This window comes from Labrus bergylta, chromosome 2 (genome assembly GCF_963930695.1).
Source record: "Labrus bergylta chromosome 2, fLabBer1.1, whole genome shotgun sequence".
Lineage (NCBI taxonomy): Eukaryota > Metazoa > Chordata > Actinopteri > Labriformes > Labridae > Labrus > Labrus bergylta.
In genome coordinates this window covers 21374852-21395493 of record NC_089196.1, presented here as the reverse complement: position 1 = coordinate 21395493, position 20642 = coordinate 21374852, and the positions used below count along the sequence as shown (strand labels likewise).

Below are 20642 nucleotides of genomic sequence, written 5' to 3'. Positions count from 1 at the left end.
CATGTTTAACTTGCAGTGTGTTTGACAATCCTGTTACAACTCAGACAGCAGCTGACTTTGGGCACAACAACATATTTGCCTCTGATGATATACATTTAGCATTATAGTCTGTCTATGAGTCTGTGACCATTTGATAACTGTCAAGCCATTGTTTTAGAGCCCATAAAACCTAAATCAGTGCTTCTTGCTTCAGACCTTCTTTTTTTAAATTTCAGAATCACAAAACAATTATTTGTCAGTTTCAATGTGAGGAGGATACAGCCAACATTTCCTTTTGCTTGCAACCAAACCATTACAAAAAAGAAGGTACAGAGAAGAATGAACTGCACGATCCACAAAGAACAGAGTCATATTCATTACGTTTTCAAAGATCTTGTGTTTGAAACAGAAAGTGCTTCCTTGTGAGCAAACCTTCAATCTAATAATGTAAGAACTGTTCAATGATCTTATTAATGTCAAGGGCAGTTCCCTCTTTTGTGAACAGCTTATGGGGAGATATTATAAAATCGTGTGTGATTCTTCTGTGTTTTCAACTCTGCTTTTTGAGAATGACTGTCTCTTAATCTTTAACTCCTTCCTGCAGGTCTCTCTTCATGATCTTCATCATACAAGCACCACAGCTGAAAGTTCTACAACAGATGTTGCAAACGTTGAGCTTGTCACCTGTGCCATGTCTAAGGACTTAAGTCCACCTGCACAAGAATGTTTGTGCTTTATATTTCCTCACATTCTAAGTACTTTTGACAGTCCTTAGGTATGACATGTATAATTACACTTTTTCTCCTCATGTTCAAATAATCTGCATACAAACTCCTTATCAGAATCAGAAATACTTTATTAATCCCAGAGTGAAATTGCGTAAACTGAACAGAAGTCCACTGATATGATTAACAGTTTCAAAATGTAAACTAAAGCTGTTTTTAATGAATAAGGAAGATATTGACAAGCATCAATGTTAAAACCACTCCATTTAAAGAAAAAAAATCAATAAAGATTGATTTAAGATTGTTAAAATACAACTTCAATACATTCAATGAGAGTGCGTTAAAGAAAAACTACTTCAGACAGTAGCACTTTAAAAAGCAAAATTCACTCCCATAAATCACACCTTCAGGTATTTAGACACAAAAGGCACTCCTTTCCTCTTTAGACTAATTAAGCTCAATAAAATACAAAAATAATTTTAGTTATGTCAGCACGTCTGTGTATCTAAAATAATCAGTAAAATGTGGAGATAACGGATAGGGTTCAAGTAGATACCCTGTATCAGAGTTTTTCTTACCATGTAGATTTTTCTAAAAAATAAATCAGAACCATACTTGTCCAGAAATAAAGCTTTTGACGAATCTCTTTAAAAAACCTTTTCACTGACTTATAACTTGCAGCACAAATTAAAATCCAAGACAATGCCATTAAAAAGATTGCCCAAAGAGACAACAAGAAGACAGAGCTAACTGTTTTGCAATTTTTAACATGCTTTTCATCGAACCGTTTAAGACACTAAAAGAGAAATACATTCATCAACGTCAACTTTTTGTCTAAAACCCTTAATCATGAAGGTACTATTGTAATATACGGTACTGCATTCAAGAGCCTCAGATAAGGTCGTGTTAAGACTTTAAAAAAACAGGAAACTCAATTATATCTGCCTATAGGCAATTTGCCTTAATCCAGGGAAGTGAAAAACATGAAAGCCCACGATCAAGGTCATTACTTGATTTTGTAAAACAAACAATGTACACCCACCCATGAACCTAAAAGTTTATCAATAATACTAATCAGAAGACACTTAAATACATTTCATTATGTGCTGTGTCCAATACAATCAACAGACATTTTCTTAAAATGTCCCCTTTAAGATAATACTTGATCCTAGTAAAAAAAATGAAAGTTATTCACAGAGCTTCTCAGCCCTAAACCTTTAGGAGTAGCGAGGAGGACTTACGAGAATTGTATTTTTATTGCCGTGGTATCAGAACAGGTTAACGTTATTGCTTGATTTTTAATAGGGCCCGACCAATATGGAGTTTTTGGGGCCAAAATTAGGGAGAAAATCATCCAATACCAATACATTGGCCGATATCTTTCTTAGATCTATCTTCAATCCATAGAGATAGACATACACATTAACATGTTGATCCCTCAAATGCAGTTATCAAACACAACTTGAAAGTAACTGTGCATGTACTTGCATCACCACTTGACACTCTGGAGAGTGATAATGTTGTATCCATAGAGTACACTTTTCTGGTGACAGCCAGAAAGAGAAATTCTAGTTTAATACAACGACATTCAACTAAAATGCTATTTGACTGGATTAATACATTTACAAATATCAGCGCATATCTGCGATAAAATTAGCCGATACAGATAGTCCTTTGATAGGCTAATATTGGCCGATATTATCGACTTTATACTTAAGTGCATGAGGAGCTTTGTTCCTCACTTCTGTGGAAGTCTCTGTGTCTGCTGTGTTTTATCCATGTGGTGAATTGTTCTCCACAAGTCTTGCATTTGTAACGCTTCTCCCCAGTGTGCGTTTTCATGTGTACTTTCGCGTCCGTTTTAAGACCAAATGCCTTGTCACACACACTGCACTTGTACGGCTTTTCCCCTGTGTGAATCCTGATGTGCCTTGTCAAAGTGGTCCTTGTAGCGAACTCGTTCTTGCAAACGGAGCACTTGAAGGGCTTCTCTCCCGTGTGCACGCGCAGGTGGTTCTTGAAGGACGAAACGCTTGCGAACCTCTTTCCGCAGTCGTTGCAGCAGTACGGCTTCTCACCGGTGTGAATCCTGATGTGTTTCTTCAAATTCACGCCCGAGGTGAAGTTTCTATCGCAGACATTGCAGTTGTACGGCTTTTCCCCGGTGTGTACCCGAACATGCAGGTCGAGGTTGTATTGCCGGTTGAATCCTTTTCCACAGACGTCGCAATTGAAAGGCTTATCAACAGTGTGGATCACTGTGTGTTTATTTAAATCCCAACTCTCCCTGAACATTTTCCCACAAATGTCGCATTTGTACGTCTTCTCCACTGTGTGTGATTTCATGTGGAATTTGTAGTTTTTGAAATTACTCATCACTTTACCACACCTGTCACACTTGAAAGGATTATCATCGTTGTCGACACTACCATCAGATGAGTTTGTATCTTTCTTCTTCGGTGGTGGGTCAGCGCTTTTACTCGATGTTGCGATCCCATCGTCCTGTGTCTCGTCTGGGGTTGATGCCTTTGATTTCGTCGACGTTGTCTCTGGTGGGGTTGATGCCTTTGATTTCGTCGACGTTGTCTCTGGTTGGGTTGATGCCTTTGATTTCGTAGACGTTGTCTCTGGTTGGGTTGATGCCTTTGATTTCGTAGACGTTGTCTCTGGTGGGGTTGATGCCTTTGATTTCGTAGACGTTGTCTCTGGTTGGGTTGATGCCTTTGATTTCGTAGACGTTGTCTCTGGTTGGGTTGATGCCTTTGATTTCGTAGACGTTGTCTCTGGTGGGGTTGATGCCTTTGATTTCGTAGACGTTGTCTCTGGTTGGGTTGATGCCTTTGATTTCGTAGACGTTGTCTCTGGTTGGGTTGATGCCTTTGATTTCGTAGACTTTGTCTCTGGTGGGGTTGATGCCTTTGATTTCGTAGACCTTGTCTCTGGTGGGGTTGATGCCTTTGATTTCGGAGCCGTTGTCTCTGTTGGGGTTGATTTTGTAGCCGTTGTTGCTACATTGTTAGCTTCCTTATTTCCTGTTGACTCTTTACTCGTGCTTGACGTCGTGCTCCCATCATTTGGTTTCTTGCTTTGTGCAGTCTTAGTCCTTGTTGAAGTTCTTTTTCCATCACTGCTTTTCTTATTTGGGCTTTGTTTTGTTCTTTTGGCTGATGTTGGCTCAACAATTTCAACAGAAGAAGTTTTCACACTATTGCGTCTCTTCGTAGGTGCTGGTGTTGTACTTGTCTTCTCATCGTTACTCTTCTTCTTTAATGTTTCACTTGACATTTTTCTCCCATCGGAGCTTTTCTCCTTCAGTGTTGGCTTACTCTTTCTTTTTAATATTCCTTTCTCAACATTCCTTTCCCCGTTCAGTTTACTTTCAGTTCCTTCACTTGTTGTTGATGTCTTTTCAGTGCCTTTTTTAATTGTTGTTTGTTCACTACTTTTAGCTGTTGCTGTGCTCCTTTTGTAGCTTTTACTGGCTGGCATTACCTCAGAACTGTCATTTGATGTCGTGGTCTCTTCTGCACATTTCTTCTTTGATATTGTTTCAGTACTTTTACTTGAAGTTGGGTCCTCAACATTATGGCTCTCATTCAATATAAGCTCAGAACTTACTGTCAATGTTGTACTTCCATCGGCTGATGATGTGGCCTTAGTTTGTGCTGGCTCAGACTCTCCATGTGATGTTGTATTCCCATTGTTACATTTCTTATGTTGTGTTGTTTCAGTACTTGCAGCTGATGTTTGATTCTCACTACTGAGTTTTATATTCGGTGTCAGCTCAGTTCTCAGTACTTCTTCCTCTTTCTTTGGCGTTTTCTCATCATCTCTTTTTAAAGTTGGGTTTTCATCTCCTAGCTCTGTGCCTTGAGCTGATGTTGTGGACGTATGATGATCTCTACAGTTGGGTATTGGTTCCACACTTGCAGCGGATGTTGTGTGTCCCTCATTTCTGCTTTTGTTTGATGTTGACTCAATGTGTCTAACTGTTGTTACACATTCAGGGATACAAGTTACATGATCTTGGACCCCAGCTTCTCTAGAGTTGTGAGACAGGACCTGCTGGTCACTGGTCGGAGCAGAAACAGTAGAACTTTCCCCGACAGATTCAGAAGTTACATCTTTGTTTGAGACACTGCATTGTGGATCTTTATTTGCTGCACTTTGGTTGGGGTCCGACGGCTGAGAGTGTTTCCTGTGGATGCTTTCCTCACAGGCTGGGGTGGAGTTAGGGGCATCATCCTCCCTATGCTGTGCAAGCTGCTCTGTTTGCGGAGTGACGCACATTTCCTCGTGTTCCTCTTTCACCTGTGGCGGATCGGGTGGCTTTGAACTGGAGTTTGTCTCATTATTCCAGACTTCCTGTTTGCTTAGGTGAACCTCCTCCTCCTTATTGACACATATCTGTGTAAGCTCTAAAGGGAGGAGAAGAACACAACAACATGGTGTAAGCCTTAATTAACCATAACCAGTTTTGATATACGTACAATACAATAACAAAACATACTTAAATGTATTTCAAATTGACAAAGAGAGGATAGTATTTGGCTTGGATATAGTGGAGTATAACTTAGTATAAAGATGCATACATTGGAAATGCTAAATCAATGTAAAGCTACCTCAAACGTGTAAGCAAAACACCATGCTTGAGTCAACGCACAGTCATACATCCTCACACCTTTCTATTCAACCAGTTGCAAGGCAGAGCGCTACCGCAGGTCGTTCATCCCATCTGCCATCAGACTGTTTAATCACTTTTTAACAACATCACCACATCATGACTCATATCAATAATACTACACACTGTGTGTTTTTTTAATAACAATAACTCTTTCCAGTGTAGTTACTGTGTAATTTTCCATTATTGTATTTTTTTTTTATTTAACTGATGTAAATATGTTTGATTTGATTTTTAATTTTTAATAATTATATTCCCGTCCCCTGTTTTCTGGAGCTGCTGTAATGCACAAATGTCCGCCACGGGGGCTCAATAAAGTTTATCTTTATCTTTGACAGGGAGAAGTCATGCGTGTGTTCATGCCCAATAGAGTCAGGGCCAAAGTACAGCAGATGGCCTACTTCCGCATGCGATGTGGTGTCGACTGTAAACGTTAATCTTTGTTAGCATCTAGCAACAACTTTTAACATTTAACTGTAGATAATGAGATTTAAACATCACGCTCGCTTATAGTGACATGATACGATCATCTATCGATACAGTCTATGATCGATACCAAGAATCCCTCAAACCTGCCTCACTGGTCTGACTGTAAAGTTACTCAGCTAATCATGTAGTAGTAGTAATAATGCAACGCCAAATAGCACACAAAACTTTTGAATGTACCAACCTGCCCGATGTAACTTTATCTCAGGGGTTAAGATTGACTCCAAAAGTCTGCGTTGACGAGCGATTTCCGCCTCGTACGTTTCTGTATTCTTTTCAAAGGCTCCCAGTATCTCTTGAGCAGCCGCAGTTAGTCGATCACAGACAAACTGTCTCATACTTTGGACCGAGGACATTGTCGCATTAAGGATGATTCCCTCTCTCTTGCTAAAACTTCGTATAGCCGAGTAGCTATTTGTGATAGCTTGACTCGCTTGACTCTGTTTACTGTTTACTTCCGCCTATGCTGCATTCACATGCTGCATTCACGTGCTCCTCGGATGATCCCAACTCTTGGGGCGTTTCCACCAAATAGTCCGTTTTGGTTCAGTACCGTTTGGTATGGTCTGGTATGGTAAACCCTGATCTTGCTTTGTGTTTCCACATTTTACCGTAGAGACAGTAGTATTTCTTCCAGTAGGTCTATTTATAACAGGGGTGCCCAAACAGTCGATCGCGATCGACAGGTAGATCGATGACTGATTCTCAGTCGATCGAGATGTTTAGTCAATATAAAATACAATTGTAAAATAGAAAAGTGATTTCAATTTCATCTCATTGCACTGTTTCCCACACACGATACCTGTGTTGGGAGCCCAAGTATACTTCCGACCTGTGTGTATTTTATTTTTCATTTATTCATGAAATTGCTGCGTGCATGAGAGAGCGAGCGAGAGAGCGAGAGAGAGAGAGAGAGAGAGCGCGCGCAAGAGAGAGTGCAGGCATGCGCAATGACGTGCAGGTAAAACCGGGGGGGTAAATGTTTTACCAAAAAGTCATATAAAGAAACTATGCAACGAGTATTAAGCGCATTTGATGAAGCTGCAGCTACTTTTCTCTGCTCCTCTCTGCTGTCATGACTGTGAGCATCGCGGGGCACGAGACACACCAACATACAACGCAAACGCACACACACACGCACACACACACACACACACACACGCACACACTTGCACTGGAGCGCCAGCCACCACGCGAACCTTTTTACTTTTTACTTTTAGTGCACTTTTAGTGCGGTCAAACAGTCGGTTGGACTTTACTCCTTTCACTCTCACCGTGTCTGCAGCTAATTTAACAAAAGCAACATCATCTCACAGCAGCCTGCTGTAGTCTGTGAACATCTCCACACAGATTAAAGTTGTTTGTTGTAAACTAAATTAAGGGAAAAACATATGTGATATAAATACAAACGTAATATTAAAATGTAGCCTACCCTAAAATAAGAGTTTAAAAAATTTGCATTATTTTTTACAGAACTCTCATTTATTATATCTGAAATTATTTTCTGTTTGTTGTGTGAGTATTAAATGCATTTGGAGGCTGTCGGTAAAGGCTACGGCTCACTATGTGGACTGGTAGATCTCTGCAGACTGGCAACTTTAAAAGTAGATCTTGGTTAAAAAAGGTTGGGCACCCCTGATTTATAGTGTTTGAAATTGTAATTTGTACTTTGTGCTACACATTCCCTCATTTACTGGACTTATACTTATTGTCAGGGTACATTTTAATAAAATCACTTTAAAAACTAATTGAGGTCACTCTGTGGAAATGAACCATCAGTTACAAGTTGATATTGTACAAATCACAAGTGAGCAAAACTTTGATAAGAAACATATTTAATAATAAAAATATTCAATTAACATGTAATTTTCAGCTCTGTATTTAGACTTTTATTAAATCAGCCAATGTAAGCAACATTTGACCTATGATTGATATGTGTGCATGTCATTTACTTCAATTATAAATTGTTGTTTTACTAAACCGTGCTGTTAACCATGATGTTTGGTATAAAACATTAATGTTACACCACCGAACACGAGTCCTTGTGTGCAATAAACGTGTTATTCATGCTGAATGCTGCAAAGTATTGTTTCACTTTAAACCCTTAGCAAAGGGCAACCGGTACCTTTGATATCTTAATCAAGTAAAAATCATAATAAAATAAATCATCAGTCCATAGCACAAATGATTCAAAATAAATGTTGCATGTTGTGCTATAACACATAAAAGATATTGTTTAATTCCAAGAATTCTGTTTGATATAAAAACATAAACGTTATACCATACAACAGTCCTGGTGTGCCTGTGGCTGAACTACTAGTACATCAATAAATAAATAAAAAATGTGCAGATGTTGTTACATCCTGCAGCATTGTATTTGTCACTATCATTTCCTGCACAATCTCCTACTTCCCACCTCATTGATGTAAAGACATGTGCTTCTTTAAGTTTGAACAGGTGGTAAAAGCCTTTTCGCACATCTTGCATTGCTACAGTTTTCACCTGTGTGGGTTCTGTAGTGGACTTTCAAGGTTGTACTGACATTAAATCTTTTCCCACACAAACCACACTCATAGGGCTTCTCCCCTGTGTGCACACGGAGATGCCTTGTTAGTGATGAATTGAAAACAAACCCCTTGTTGCAGTACATGCAGCAGAAAAGCTTTTCCCCTGTGTGAATTTTCATGTGCAGTTTCAATTTTGAATTCATTTTGAAACATTTTCCACAAATGCAGCACATGTACTGCTCCACTCCTGTTGGAAAATGCTGGTCCACATTTAGGTCTGTGTCAGTTTGTTAAAAAAAGTAAAAAAGTTGCTACTGGATGTAATTCCACAACTATGAGGATGTGCATGAACCTGTAACACGCCTCATAATTATATTCAACGTATATTAAGTTGAATTTCACAGTTGCTGTTTGAACCAGGCATTTTAAACACTCAGGTTTGTAATATTATTCAATTTCATAGGGATGGTTTTAATGGCATTGTTATTATATTGTGGTGATGTATAGTTATTTAAAACAAACAAGCTGATGCACTGAATAGTTTGAATAATTGTAAGTGTTCATGTAATGTTGTGATGCTACAATCAATGTTGTACCATCACACATCCAATCTGCATCATTCCTTGATCTTGTGGTGAAGTTTTATCAAAATGAAATGTAACCCTTTGACAAAACTTACTTACTACTAACACTAATCCTTCCACGTTCCCTTGTATTGCTAATATTTGCCTGGTTTTCCATCCCAATACAAGTGAGAAGATGAGGTCTTGTCCCTCACCTATATTCTGGTATTTATCATTTGAAGTTCCAGTTCAAGAATTCTGATCCACACTAAACAAGTTGAGTAGTTGAACTCAGTATGTACACAACAGTAAAAATAACAAAAAAGGTCATTATATGAAAGAAAATATTTGTTCTTCAATCCTTTCCATGGTGCACCTACTTTCATTTCCAGCCCGGGAACAAACAAAGGCTGACAGATGCCTGGGTATTTGGCCATGATTTCCAACAAGCCATACAGCTTTAAGCCATCCCTTATCTGCAGCAGAATCAGGAGCAGTCTCAGATGTGCGTGGAGGACAATAGACCTTTTTGAGATAAATTACATAGAAAAAATGAACATAGCAAAAAAAAACACTGCATTTTGTAATTATGTGTAAAATTGTAGTGATGTTCACAGATGAAGGGTTCACATACTTTCAAGCAACAGTGTATGACACAATGGCAACAGCTGAAAATGAGCATTAAACATTCAGTCCATTATGGCAAAAATTAAAATTCAAAGCTTCACCATTTTTTTAAGGTGATGATGCTTGAGTGAGGAATTGCAGCTTTTGAAATGTAGACACTTTCATGTCGACATACACAAGCACAATTAAACCCTAAACACATTAAACACAAAGATCTCAAACATACCAGATTATTTCCTCCCTTTTCTCCACATGGATTAATCCTGTGTACCCACAGATCAATATCTCCTGTGAGACTTTGAATGGTTGCCTCAGTGGCTGCCTCCACCTGAAATGAAACAGACCACCTTATCGTTGTGTCAAGAAACAGATCAAGTGATGTGTGAGGGCTCTTTTAAAGATAGAAAAAAAGTCAAAGTACAGCTATGAAGGCTGTTGTACAAATTGCTCCTGATGACAGGACTGTAAGTGACAGAGCTACTTGGTTTCATTATCAGTTCATTTACTTTAAAGTTCTTCCTGCTGATCAGTTAAGTCTCCATGCTTTGTCAGATCGAGGCCGCTGATCAGTTCATGCTTTGTTTTTTTAAGAAAGGCTTTATACTCTTACTCTTGTTAAGAGGTCGGTATATTGGGCATCTCCCACATTGTCTTTGTCCAAGTTGTCAAAGTTCAAGTACCCAGTGCACAGGACCTTGTAGCACCAAAGCACAATGAAATTAGGGGCAGGTCCTCCTTGGGCCAAGCTGGAGGCCATTATTTCCCCAACAGTCCTAACCAAAAAACATTTTCAAATAAATGTTCATGATGCTCATTTCTTCATAAATACTGAAAATATAAATTTGAAACTTTTGCATGCCATGTTTGTCTTTAAGCTTAAAAGGTGATCTCCCAAAGTTCTGTTTACAGCATGTGTCTACAACCCGAGGAGGCAAGTTGTAGGTCTTAGTATATTAATTGTAGTTAGTGGTTGCCTGGTTAACCAAATAATGATACCATCCACTGAAACTGAACATTTTTTAGCCCATACCTGAAATGACCTTTATCCAAATCTTAAAGGGAATAGTTCGGTCTCCCGCCATTTGATCCCTTCTCAAAGAATTTCTGTTCAATGCCTGCAATCATTCTTTAAACATGATAAAAAATATTTTGAACGGTAAATTTGCTGATAAAATTCCCAATTACACAACTTGCATATATAAAATATTAACAGTATTTAATGTCACTCTGAAACCTTTTCAAATTATTCTCAGGGCAAAACATTGATATAAGTTGTATCCTATGCTTACCTGTCAGAAATTCCTTGCGAAGAGCCCCTGTGTCAATGCCTGCTTCACCTAAAAAGAGGACTCTCAGCTGGTTGGCTGGTGATGCTTTTTTTGTCGCTGCCATTGCACAAGTCTCTCTCTCTCCCCCCGCTCTCTCCCCATCTCTCTCTCTCACTTTCTCTTTCTCTCTCTCTCTCTCTTTCTCTCTCTCTCTTCTCTCTCTCTCTCTCTCTCTCTCTCTCTCTCTCTCTCTCTCTCTCTCGCGCATGCAGCAATTGTATGAATAAATGAAAAATTAAATGAGAACAGGTAATATACTTGGGCCCAGGTGTCTATTAGTGATTTGGGTAAATGTCAGTGTTGTGTTAGTTAAAGTGCCAGTTCTAGCGCAAGCCCTTAGTAGTCCTACAGCACTGGCTGCCAACAGTCAATAATAAATAAAATTCTTTTTATGAATATATTTGCATCCTGCGTAAAATGTGTGTAGAAATAGGCCTACAGTGTATTTTAACATCTACCATAATGGTGGTACTTGGAGAGCCAAATATTTTCGGAGGTTTGACATAACATTTGGTGATTGGCTGGTGTTAATTTCGGACCCTGTAACAGCATTATTATTTCGTTTTAGGCCTACTTGTACTTTCGTTGTACTTGTACTTCCTTGTATTTTTCGTTATACTTCGTTGGTGAGAATAAATATATCTTATTTTATTTTATCTTAAACAGCATTCACATAGCCTATAGTTTTAGCAGCATACTAATGCAATAGCAAACTGTTATAGTCCTTACAATCAATAGCTATAAGCACCCACAAAAAGCTGACAGATACAGAGCATGATTTGGTATTATCTAGTTTTGTATTTTCAGTGTTTAGTGCTTTATGTTCTAGTGTGTTTTGTTCATTCTTGAGTTCTGTGTGTCTTTAGTGTTTCATGTATTCATTTTGTAGTTGTCCTCAGTGTTTCTTGTGTCCATTCCTTCCTCTGTGTGTTTCCCTCCATTGTGATTGCCCTCATTGTCTTCACCTGTGTTATTAGTCTCACCTGTGTTTGATTACCCCATGTCTATTTAGTCTATGTGTTTCTTCCCTCCTGTGTCAGTTCGTTGTTGTTTGTATGTCGTTCGTTGGTATGTCAGTTTTTGCTCATGCTCCTCTGTGGCGCCCGGTTTTTGATCCCTGCATTTTTTGTTGAACTTTTGAAAGTAAGTTTTTGTTGCCTTATATTTTTGGTTATTCTGCACTTGGGTCCACCTCCCTTGTTTTCCAACTGTTCGTGACACCCTAACCCATTACATTTTAAACAATTTTAAATGGTTTAAAGTATCATCTGCTTAAAGAATGTTCAACATCTCTGACTTATTTGATTTTTGTAAACTTTTGGAATGAATCAAGTTTTGAACAACGTTTAATTGAACAGTATTTCTTTAATTTGTCAGATTTAAAAACGGGTGCCCTGCACTTAAAAGACTGTTTAGCATCTGAACCTTATTCAGTCAGTCTAAAATAAAACATTGAACGCATGTATAGTATGAGCTCTGATTGTTCTTCATGATCACTTCAGATTGTTAAAGCACTTTTCCAAAATGTTCTCCAGCTCATCCTCGCTGTAATCTCTGAACACGAAAAGGTTGCTGTCATCAGCTCCTCGAATCATAGCCAAGAGACCTGTACAGAGAGAGAGAGAGAGAGGGAAACAGAGGAATTAAATGAGGTCATGAAGAAACTTGTTTTTGATTCTGATGAGACACAACAGCAGAGGTGAGAAGCTTCTGAGTACTTGCGAATAAATTCAAGGTACTAATGTAGTTACAATACTTAAGTATTATAATACTTGCATAAGACATAAACAATGTTTACAATATAAATGTGTGTACTGTGTTAATAGAGTAGATATTGCATGATGTTTCCATTATGCTCAATATAAACAAATTGTTGACCAGTTTGCGGACAGATTTGCACGGTTGCCAGGTTAACTAGATTCAGGTTTATAGTCCAGTAAATTTCAGACTAACTGACTGTCAAACGGAGGAGATAGTAAGTCTGAAGGCCACAGGCAGGAATGACCTTCTGTGCATCAAACACTCAATAAAATATCACATAATGCTGATCTTGCAGTATAAATCACAGTTTGTGGGAACCTGCTGTGCTGGATTGTCAAGAAAAAGTATTGTAAAAATGTTCTGGAGAGAAGCTGGAATGGCATAATCTCAATCGTGTCTTATCAGTTGAAGAAATCAAAAAGTGTGCCTTTATGAAAACAGGTTTACATTACAAAATGTTGCTTTGGTTTATCTTTTGTTTTTTCACTGCACCTTTTACTACATCTTCTCTAATTTTTGCCTTTCAGCCGCTGTTTAAGGCTCTGTCTAAGCTGTGGTCGGGACTCCAGGACAAGGCTGAGCTGCTGAACATCCTCAATAACATCAGCATCAACCTGCAGCCCTTCATCACCTCGCAGGCCAAGATCTTCTCAGAAGCTCATTTAGACGGCCTGTTGGAGTCCTCAGAGGTGAAGGCAGATGATCGAGTCCTCGGGTAACGACTCCTTTTGAAATCAAATACAGAGTAAAGTCCATATTCCTCAAGACTTCAAGAACTGAACTGTATCTGAACCCAACAGACTCTTATGCTGCTGTTTCTCTAATGCGGTGTAGGGATCGAATCGATCCAGGTGAGATGAAGTCACACGATTGGCTCCTCCCTGAAACTACAGCCAGCTTTAATGAGCTGCCACTGCAGTATAACGGAGTCTGTGGATACACTGTGACCAGAGACGGACTCCTATTACCAGGTACTGTTGTCATGAAACACCAGGAAGTCATCTACACTTACCTTTTTTCAAGATTTATTATTGGACCTTTAATGCCTTTATTTCAGAGACAGGGGATTGGGTCAGAAATTGGGGACAGAGAGAGTAGGGACATGCAGCAAATGAACCACAGGCCAGATTTGAAACCGGGCTTCCTGCTTTGAGGACTGTAGCCTCTGTACATGGGGCACGCGAACAAACCCCTAGGCCACTGGTTGTGGGGTGATCTTACAACCATTTTATCTGGCGCATGCTAAGGCCTTTAGAAAAATGATGCTTTTATATCTTTCTGTCATACCTAAAAACTAGGGCTGGGCAACGATTCAAAGTTTTAATCGCATGAGTTCCTGTGATTAATAACGAGTAATCACATTGTTATACGCAAAATCCAATAATGAATTTAAAAAGTAGTGTATAGCGCACTTTTATTGTAAATGTTCTTCTCAACTTAAACAATGTAATCAAAGCAAATAAATACAAAACTATAGCTTATTGCCACTGCAAGGGCATAATGTCAGCCTGTTTGTTATATGAAAAAAGAACTGCCCAGAAAGGTTTTAGGTTAAGAGGTATGATGAAAATGTTGGGATGCCATTTTTAAAGTGGGGTAGAGTGTGACAGGTCAATTGAGAACATTGTTTATTGTTTGGTTATCGGGGACCCCACAAACACATTTTTGTTGTACTTGTCATTTTGAAATTCTTTAGTTTGTAATCTTTTTGAATTCATCTTCCAAGTTGTTAATGTATTTTTCTGAACTGCAACATTATTCAAGCAGTTGATGTTGACATGTTATTAATTGAATGCGCTGCATTATCTACACCACAAGGTGAAGTCTGTGAGTGACATGCAGGAGTTCAGAGAAGAGTTGTTGCAATGCTCTGAAGTTAGCAAGAAAGCTGTAGTTATTATTCAGCAGCTGAAGAGACTTGTAGGCAGAGTGAATGAAGGTACTGGGTCTTTTGTTAAACGCTTAAATAAAGTGAAGACAAGTGAAATGACCTTTCAGCGTCTGCCTGAGTTTCTGGCTGCAACATATTTTGGAGTACTTGTAGAGTACTCCGGTTATAAGAAAATTCAACTTCTCAGTGGTTACAAATAACTTTGGCTCTGTCGACTGCACCGTCTGGAAGAACTTTAAAATGAAAATGGCCATGTAAAAGTTCCGTACCCTTCTCCATGCTTTATTTATTATTATCCGCTAATTATTTTCTGACTGTTTCCTCTTTCCTGTGATGCGCCACTTCACTAATTTCTGTCAGTGAATTTTCTGTCAAATAATCACTCTTCTTTGTCTATGGAGTCTGGTGGTTTTTGAAGAGGGTGATGTAAAAGCTGTCTCTTGTCTGAATTGTTAACCAAAAGTGAAACATTTTAGTCTTGAAGAGGTCTTTCTCTGTGGGGAACCTTTCTGTGATGTTTCCAGACACTTAAAAGTAACAATCTGAGCCTGTCAGAGACAAAAACTTACAGGGCTAACTTTGATCGGGCTCTTATGCAGATAAGGATTGCAACAATAGACTATGTTGCATCTGCAGGAAAGAACAATCTACTGAGGCAATTCTAAAACTTTGTCCCCCAAAATAAATACCAGATTACCTCTTGAGAAACAGAGCTGCTTTTGGATTAATCTGGTTTTAATTGTGGTCAGTTTCTGCGTCTACACAGACCTCAGCAGCTTTATCTTTGGGAGAACTGCTTAAACTGCAACCAAAATGTTCAGGAATCCAACCCCACCAATCTCTGCCAGAGAATGTAGATGATTGGAACTGAAGCGACAGACTGAAACAGATTTTAACATGAGTAGAGGAACACAAGTCTGGGGCTCATCCTGACTTCAGTCTTGTTGGATAAAACCAAATGTAAAAGAGAGATACATGTGCAGCACCTGCAGAATAAGGCAAACCTTTCAGACTGGCTACCTGCCTCTTTTTAGAGCACATTCCTAAAAAATTATAACTGCCTTGATATGTTCTTAAACTCTCAAAATATCCTCCTCTATCTGCCCCTCTCTTTTCATGCAGGGCCCCTGAGATTCTCTTTAAACCCGAGCTCATTGGACGGGACCATTTCGGGATACACGAGAGCGTCTTCAAGTCAATCCTCAGCTCGGATGTCAAATACAATAGACTTATACCAAAGTGATGTTGCTCAGGCATCACTCCTGGGCCTCCATACATGTGTGGACTGTGTCTGCGGAGACTTTGTCATGGATCAGTCAGGAAGAATACAAGGAGTACGGATCACAGATCATCTTCAGGAAATGCTTCTGAGATGAACTCTGAGTAATGTACTGATTAACTTTTTACTACACACAGTGCAATATACAAACAACTCGAAAACAGTGCCATGGACCGGTCCTACTTTAATATTCATCTGTCTTGTATGTATTTACGGCTTTAAACCTGCAGTCGGTGTGGATCCTGACTAGTGTACTCTTACCTATCACCTGAGCTGCTACTGACCCGCTTGGCTCAAAGTCCTGTTGGTAAGAGCCACAAACATGGCATGGATGAAATTTATATTTATGCCCTTAAAATGTTGTCCGTCAATGTTACTGTTCATTAAGCGCCTTAAACTGTGTTCCCAAGTTGGGTTCTATTTTTGTGTCCCATCAATTATTAAGCGAGAGTTTAAAGTATAGAAATGTTTGTGTTTAAGAGACAAGAATTGAAGCTGGCCTTTAATTGGTGTCTGCCAATTATTTTTTTCCAAACTAAGCAGTTGAGGGACAAGGATAAATCACTCAACATGCTGACTATATAATCAAATATATATTTATACAAAGATGTAAACACAGTTGGTGTAACAGTTTGATCTTAATGTGTGCAAGTTGGCTTTTGAATGATTTGGATCTGTGCAGTGTTCACAATCTAAAATATTGGCTAGAAACACAATTAAATGATCTTAAACTGGATTATTAAGACCACTTTTCTCAAACTTTTTCTGGATTTTATGTTCCCTTTTTTTTTTTTTTTTTCCCCCCTTAAATATCAAGAAAATGTTTGCTTGTAATGTGGGCAGAGATGTGTTGATTTGTGGGATATGAAGTTTGTTTACTAGTAAACATGCAGCTGAGTCATGGTAAATTTTAATGGTTATTTTCCAGCTGAAGAGCCCTTTGGTCAGCATGTCTTTTGTTGTGTTCATGGTGTAAGATGTGAAGTGCGGTATTTGAGTGCGAATACCTCATGTCTGTAGAATAAGCAGATGAAGTTGATGCTACTGCTGCAGGAACAGTTTGTTTGATGTGTCATTTTTTTCTATTTGAGTGACATGTCTTATAAATGATTTCCTGAGTTTTGTTGAGAATTGTTAAAAGTTGTGTGCATGTTTCTTTTTCTCTCTATCTCAGTAGTGGTCATTACTTGTGAAGGGTGTTGCCAAATCGGCTGTATTTATCTCTTTACCATGAAACCTCCAAGAACCCTTAAGCCAACCTGTATATAAATATTAAGTTTACTTTTGGAATGTGGGGTTTTTGCATGTAATTAACTTGCTCTTTTTCTGGATGTTTTCCTCTGTGTGCTTGCTTGTCTTTGTATTTTGCTTTTTAAAAGTGAAAGGGGGGGGTTGTAATGTGACCTAAAGCTTAGCTCTAAAGTGGGAATCACCATTAAATGTGACTGTAGTGTTTTCAGTTAGAGCCTTGTGTAAAGGCCAGGATGAACAGCTCAGTGTGCCTCGTTTACTGGCTTCATTTGAAAGGAACCGTCTTGTTTGTCCCCTAAATGTGCTGCAACAGTCTGGACTGAGTCTTGCAACTTTTCACCCAAACCATGTTATGTATGTGATGTCTGTTTTTATAATAAATATTTTAATCATCACTCTTTTGTGTTGTCACTCATGAAAGACATCAAAAATAGTGGGGTTAATACAGACAATTATTTTCTGTGTGTCTAATTTTATTTTGGAATACATAGATTTACATATATATGGTACATACACTGTATATATATATATTATAGCACTTAATTAAAACCCAAATTATAAGTAGGCTACATTAAAAACTATAAAAATCATCATGAATCAAAAAAGTTATCAGTCAAGTCAAAGTGAAAACTTAATTAATACAGTTTGAGATATTTTCACTATAGATGTACATTTTTTAAGAGTACCGGTACCTAAACCCACTTTTTTTCAACTATAAACCTCTGTATTTGAGTATTAAGTAGTGTTATGGCTCAATCATACTCCAAATCTCGACATTTGAGTACAAAGTATTGCAATTTGAAATATTGTTAGAAATGTACAGAGTGTCTGCCCTTCAGTTTGAACAACTCTAACGGCTGTGTGGAGTACAGTATGACGTAGGAGTGCATCCCCACGTCACCAAACCTACAAAAGCCTCGTCACCTGACTCGGCGAACTGTGGGGAGTCGTGTGTGTGTGGGGCAAACATTGTATCATGTTGCGGCTGATAATGTGAGTGGGGGAGTCTTACCTGTAATATTTACAGTCTATGGTCTTACCCCCACCCCCCTCTCTAAGTTGATACATTTACATTTTAAATGCATTTTTTTTAAATTCCAGGGTCGAGCAGTAGAGCTGAAAATATGAGGTTTAGTTCTTTCTGTTCTTTTTAGCTGTTAAATATTTTTTGTAATATCTAGTAGACCAACAGTGTATTTTTGTTTTAAATATTTAAAATTGACTCGATGTTTTATAACTAGATACAGTCAAAATAGTTTATTAAGATTAGCTGATCGATGAGTTTCATTTTCTTTTTTACACGCTTGCATGTGGCTGTGAAATGAATGTGTCCAGTTTTCAGTGTTCTGTCTGCTGTTCATGTGAATAAAAGATTCTTCTGCATTTTTGAAGTCTTATTGTGTTTAATAGTATTCACAGGCTACTTTCAAATTAATGAGATACAACTATGAAGTCAAAGTATTTATTAGAGTAGAGGCTCTACACTGTAGGTAAGGTGTAGTTGCATGGCTGGTGTTATTCCAGAAGTAAACAAACATTTAAAACGTGTTACTATGTGATGTAAATGAAAAGTAGTAAGATCATGGAGATTCTGGATATAAATGGTTCATTAAACGTTTTGTTCTTATTTTTATTCATTGTAGATAAAGGTGCTGCCAAAAGTTAGACAAAGAGCACATGTATATACATAATTACACTAAAAATTAATTAAAATGATTAAATTACAAACTGAGAGGAAAGTGTTCATCAGATATCACATGCAGTGTTTGGCGTTTGAATTCTACTGATAGTTTGAAGGTAACATACTGATTATCCAGCTTCTTACTAGTAAAATGATGCATCTTAAACCACCTCTGCAGACATTTCCATACTGTCGCTCAGTCTCTGACAGTTCCTGGTTGTGGTCGGTAGGTGGCAGTGTTGGCTAAACCACTCTCTTCTGAATATACTAAACACTTAATGAAAGAATCTGAATGTTCTCTACATGTTTGTGTGCTCCTGCAGCTCAACAGATATGACTGATTAACATTTTTATCAAACATAGATCATTGTGGGAAAAAGCAGATTCAAGTTACATGAAAAAAACATGCAGACATTCTCTGGGGCGGCATTAAACCTTCAAGCTAAAGCTAATGTTCCTGTACCTATACACAACATCCTTGCCTTTTGGGTTATACTTTCTTTTATTTCTTTATGTCTTTATTTGAGAGACAGGGCAGTGGGAGATAGAGTAAGAAATCAGGGCGAGAGAGTGGGGAACAACACGCCGCAGGTCGGATTCAAGCCTATGACTGTAGACTCTGTACATGGGGTGTGTTGATGAACCACTGTGCTACCGGCGCCCCTCTTTTGGTTATTCATAGACCTCTACTCTTCTTTATGAGACAGTAAGCTTGTGTTTTTGTTTTACACCTTATAACAACAGACCATTTTCTCTGTACATGAGAATCATTTTACTCCTAAGCTCCTGAAAATGCCAATGTAGCCTATTTTGAAAAATGAATGACAGACGATTAAAATAAAAAAAAAAAACTCATAGGCTCAGGGATGACAATGAAATGTATCCCAAGTAAATATATTTATAGTAAGCCTCTGATCAGACATCTTCTCAAGCCTATTCCTACACTGGAGTATTTTGAAATATGTGTCTGAGGTTAGATGTGGAGTGTGCATTCAATGAACAACTTTGGTTTGAAGCCAAAAATAAGCTTTTTGTTTTGTCGAGTAATGTAGGTAAGTAGGTTGCTTTTCTCAGAGTTTAGAAAAGGATATCTGAGACAAAAACTGTAGTGTGCCGTCTTCAGGTTTCACAGCTCAGATTACTTCAGATGCTCTAAAGGCCCGGAGATAACAATAAGCCATGTCATCATTTCTGAACTGATTTTTTAAAATTGTATCATTTAAAAATATATAAAATGAGTAGCTCTCATGCAGCCATCTACCCGATCTTTAATGGGACCCAATGTCTCATCAAGTGAATAAGTGACATGATTATTCTATGTTGGATGTAGTGGTACATAGCAGGTCTGAACTTTCAGCCTGTGCTGCTTTGATTGAAAAAGGTGTTTTTAAAATAGCCTCTTATATGTCACCAATGTTTATGAAAGTGCACTGCAGTAACGGTTCTCACCTTGTTTGACAAACTGCATTTCAAATTTGAGCTTATTTATTTTCTTAGGGTTATTTCTTTATTCCTTTAAGATCTTATTTGTCATCATATTTTCATATTTAATCTTCTCCTCTGATTGTTGTGGTTGTTTCAGTGAATTTCAAACAGTCTATTTTAGTCTCTCCTTTTCCCTTTGTCCTGATGCTTTTGATGTCTTGTGTGAATCGCCTTGTTGCTGAAATGTGCTCTATAAATAAACTTAACTTGCAGCATGTCGCAGGGATTTGAGTGAGTTTTATACAAGTGAAAGTGGTTTTGTATTAAACGGAGAATCAGGTTGTTTGATCTCCTCTGTAGATGTAAATATTCACTCATGAACATTCACCCATCCTCCCTTCTACCGTATGTCAGGGCAATCTTCTTTCATTTTTTTTAAATAACTTTTTTTTATTTTT

General features: G+C 38.2%; 2 protein-coding genes across 2 annotated transcripts; one reads left to right on the top strand and one right to left on the bottom strand.

The window, feature by feature from the left end:
• Positions 1–814: 814 nt before the first annotated feature.
• Positions 815–6729, bottom strand: LOC109997683 (uncharacterized). Its single transcript, XM_020652256.3, has 2 exons — positions 6056–6729; positions 815–5122 (listed from the first exon to the last, which is right to left on the bottom strand). Exons 1-2 carry the CDS (start codon positions 6225–6227, stop codon positions 2418–2420), a joined length of 2877 nt encoding a protein of 958 aa, XP_020507912.3. The 5' UTR covers positions 6228–6729; the 3' UTR covers positions 815–2417.
• Positions 6730–11951: 5222 nt separating this feature from the next.
• LOC136176995 (cilia- and flagella-associated protein 206-like) lies at positions 11952–16247 on the top strand. Its single transcript, XM_065948724.1, has 4 exons — positions 11952–12039; positions 13185–13372; positions 13492–13628; positions 15671–16247. Exons 1-4 carry the CDS (start codon positions 11983–11985, stop codon positions 15922–15924), a joined length of 636 nt encoding a protein of 211 aa, XP_065804796.1. The 5' UTR covers positions 11952–11982; the 3' UTR covers positions 15925–16247.
• Positions 16248–20642: the final 4395 nt, after the last annotated feature.

Excerpts from the sequence above, each read along its gene's own strand:
- LOC109997683 (XM_020652256.3), bottom strand. The coding sequence starts at position 6,227 with ATGTCCTCGGTCCAAAGTATGAGACAGTTTGTCTGTGATCGACTAACT. Across the intron at positions 5,123-6,055 it reads GATAAAGTTACATCGGGCAG|AGCTTACACAGATATGTGTC; the intron begins GTTGGTACATTC and ends TCCTCCCTTTAG.
- LOC136176995 (XM_065948724.1), top strand. The coding sequence starts at position 11,983 with ATGCTCCTCTGTGGCGCCCGGTTTTTGATCCCTGCATTTTTTGTTGAA. Across the intron at positions 12,040-13,184 it reads TTTTTGTTGAACTTTTGAAA|CCGCTGTTTAAGGCTCTGTC; the intron begins GTAAGTTTTTGT and ends TTTGCCTTTCAG. Across the intron at positions 13,629-15,670 it reads AGACGGACTCCTATTACCAG|GGCCCCTGAGATTCTCTTTA; the intron begins GTACTGTTGTCA and ends CTTTTCATGCAG.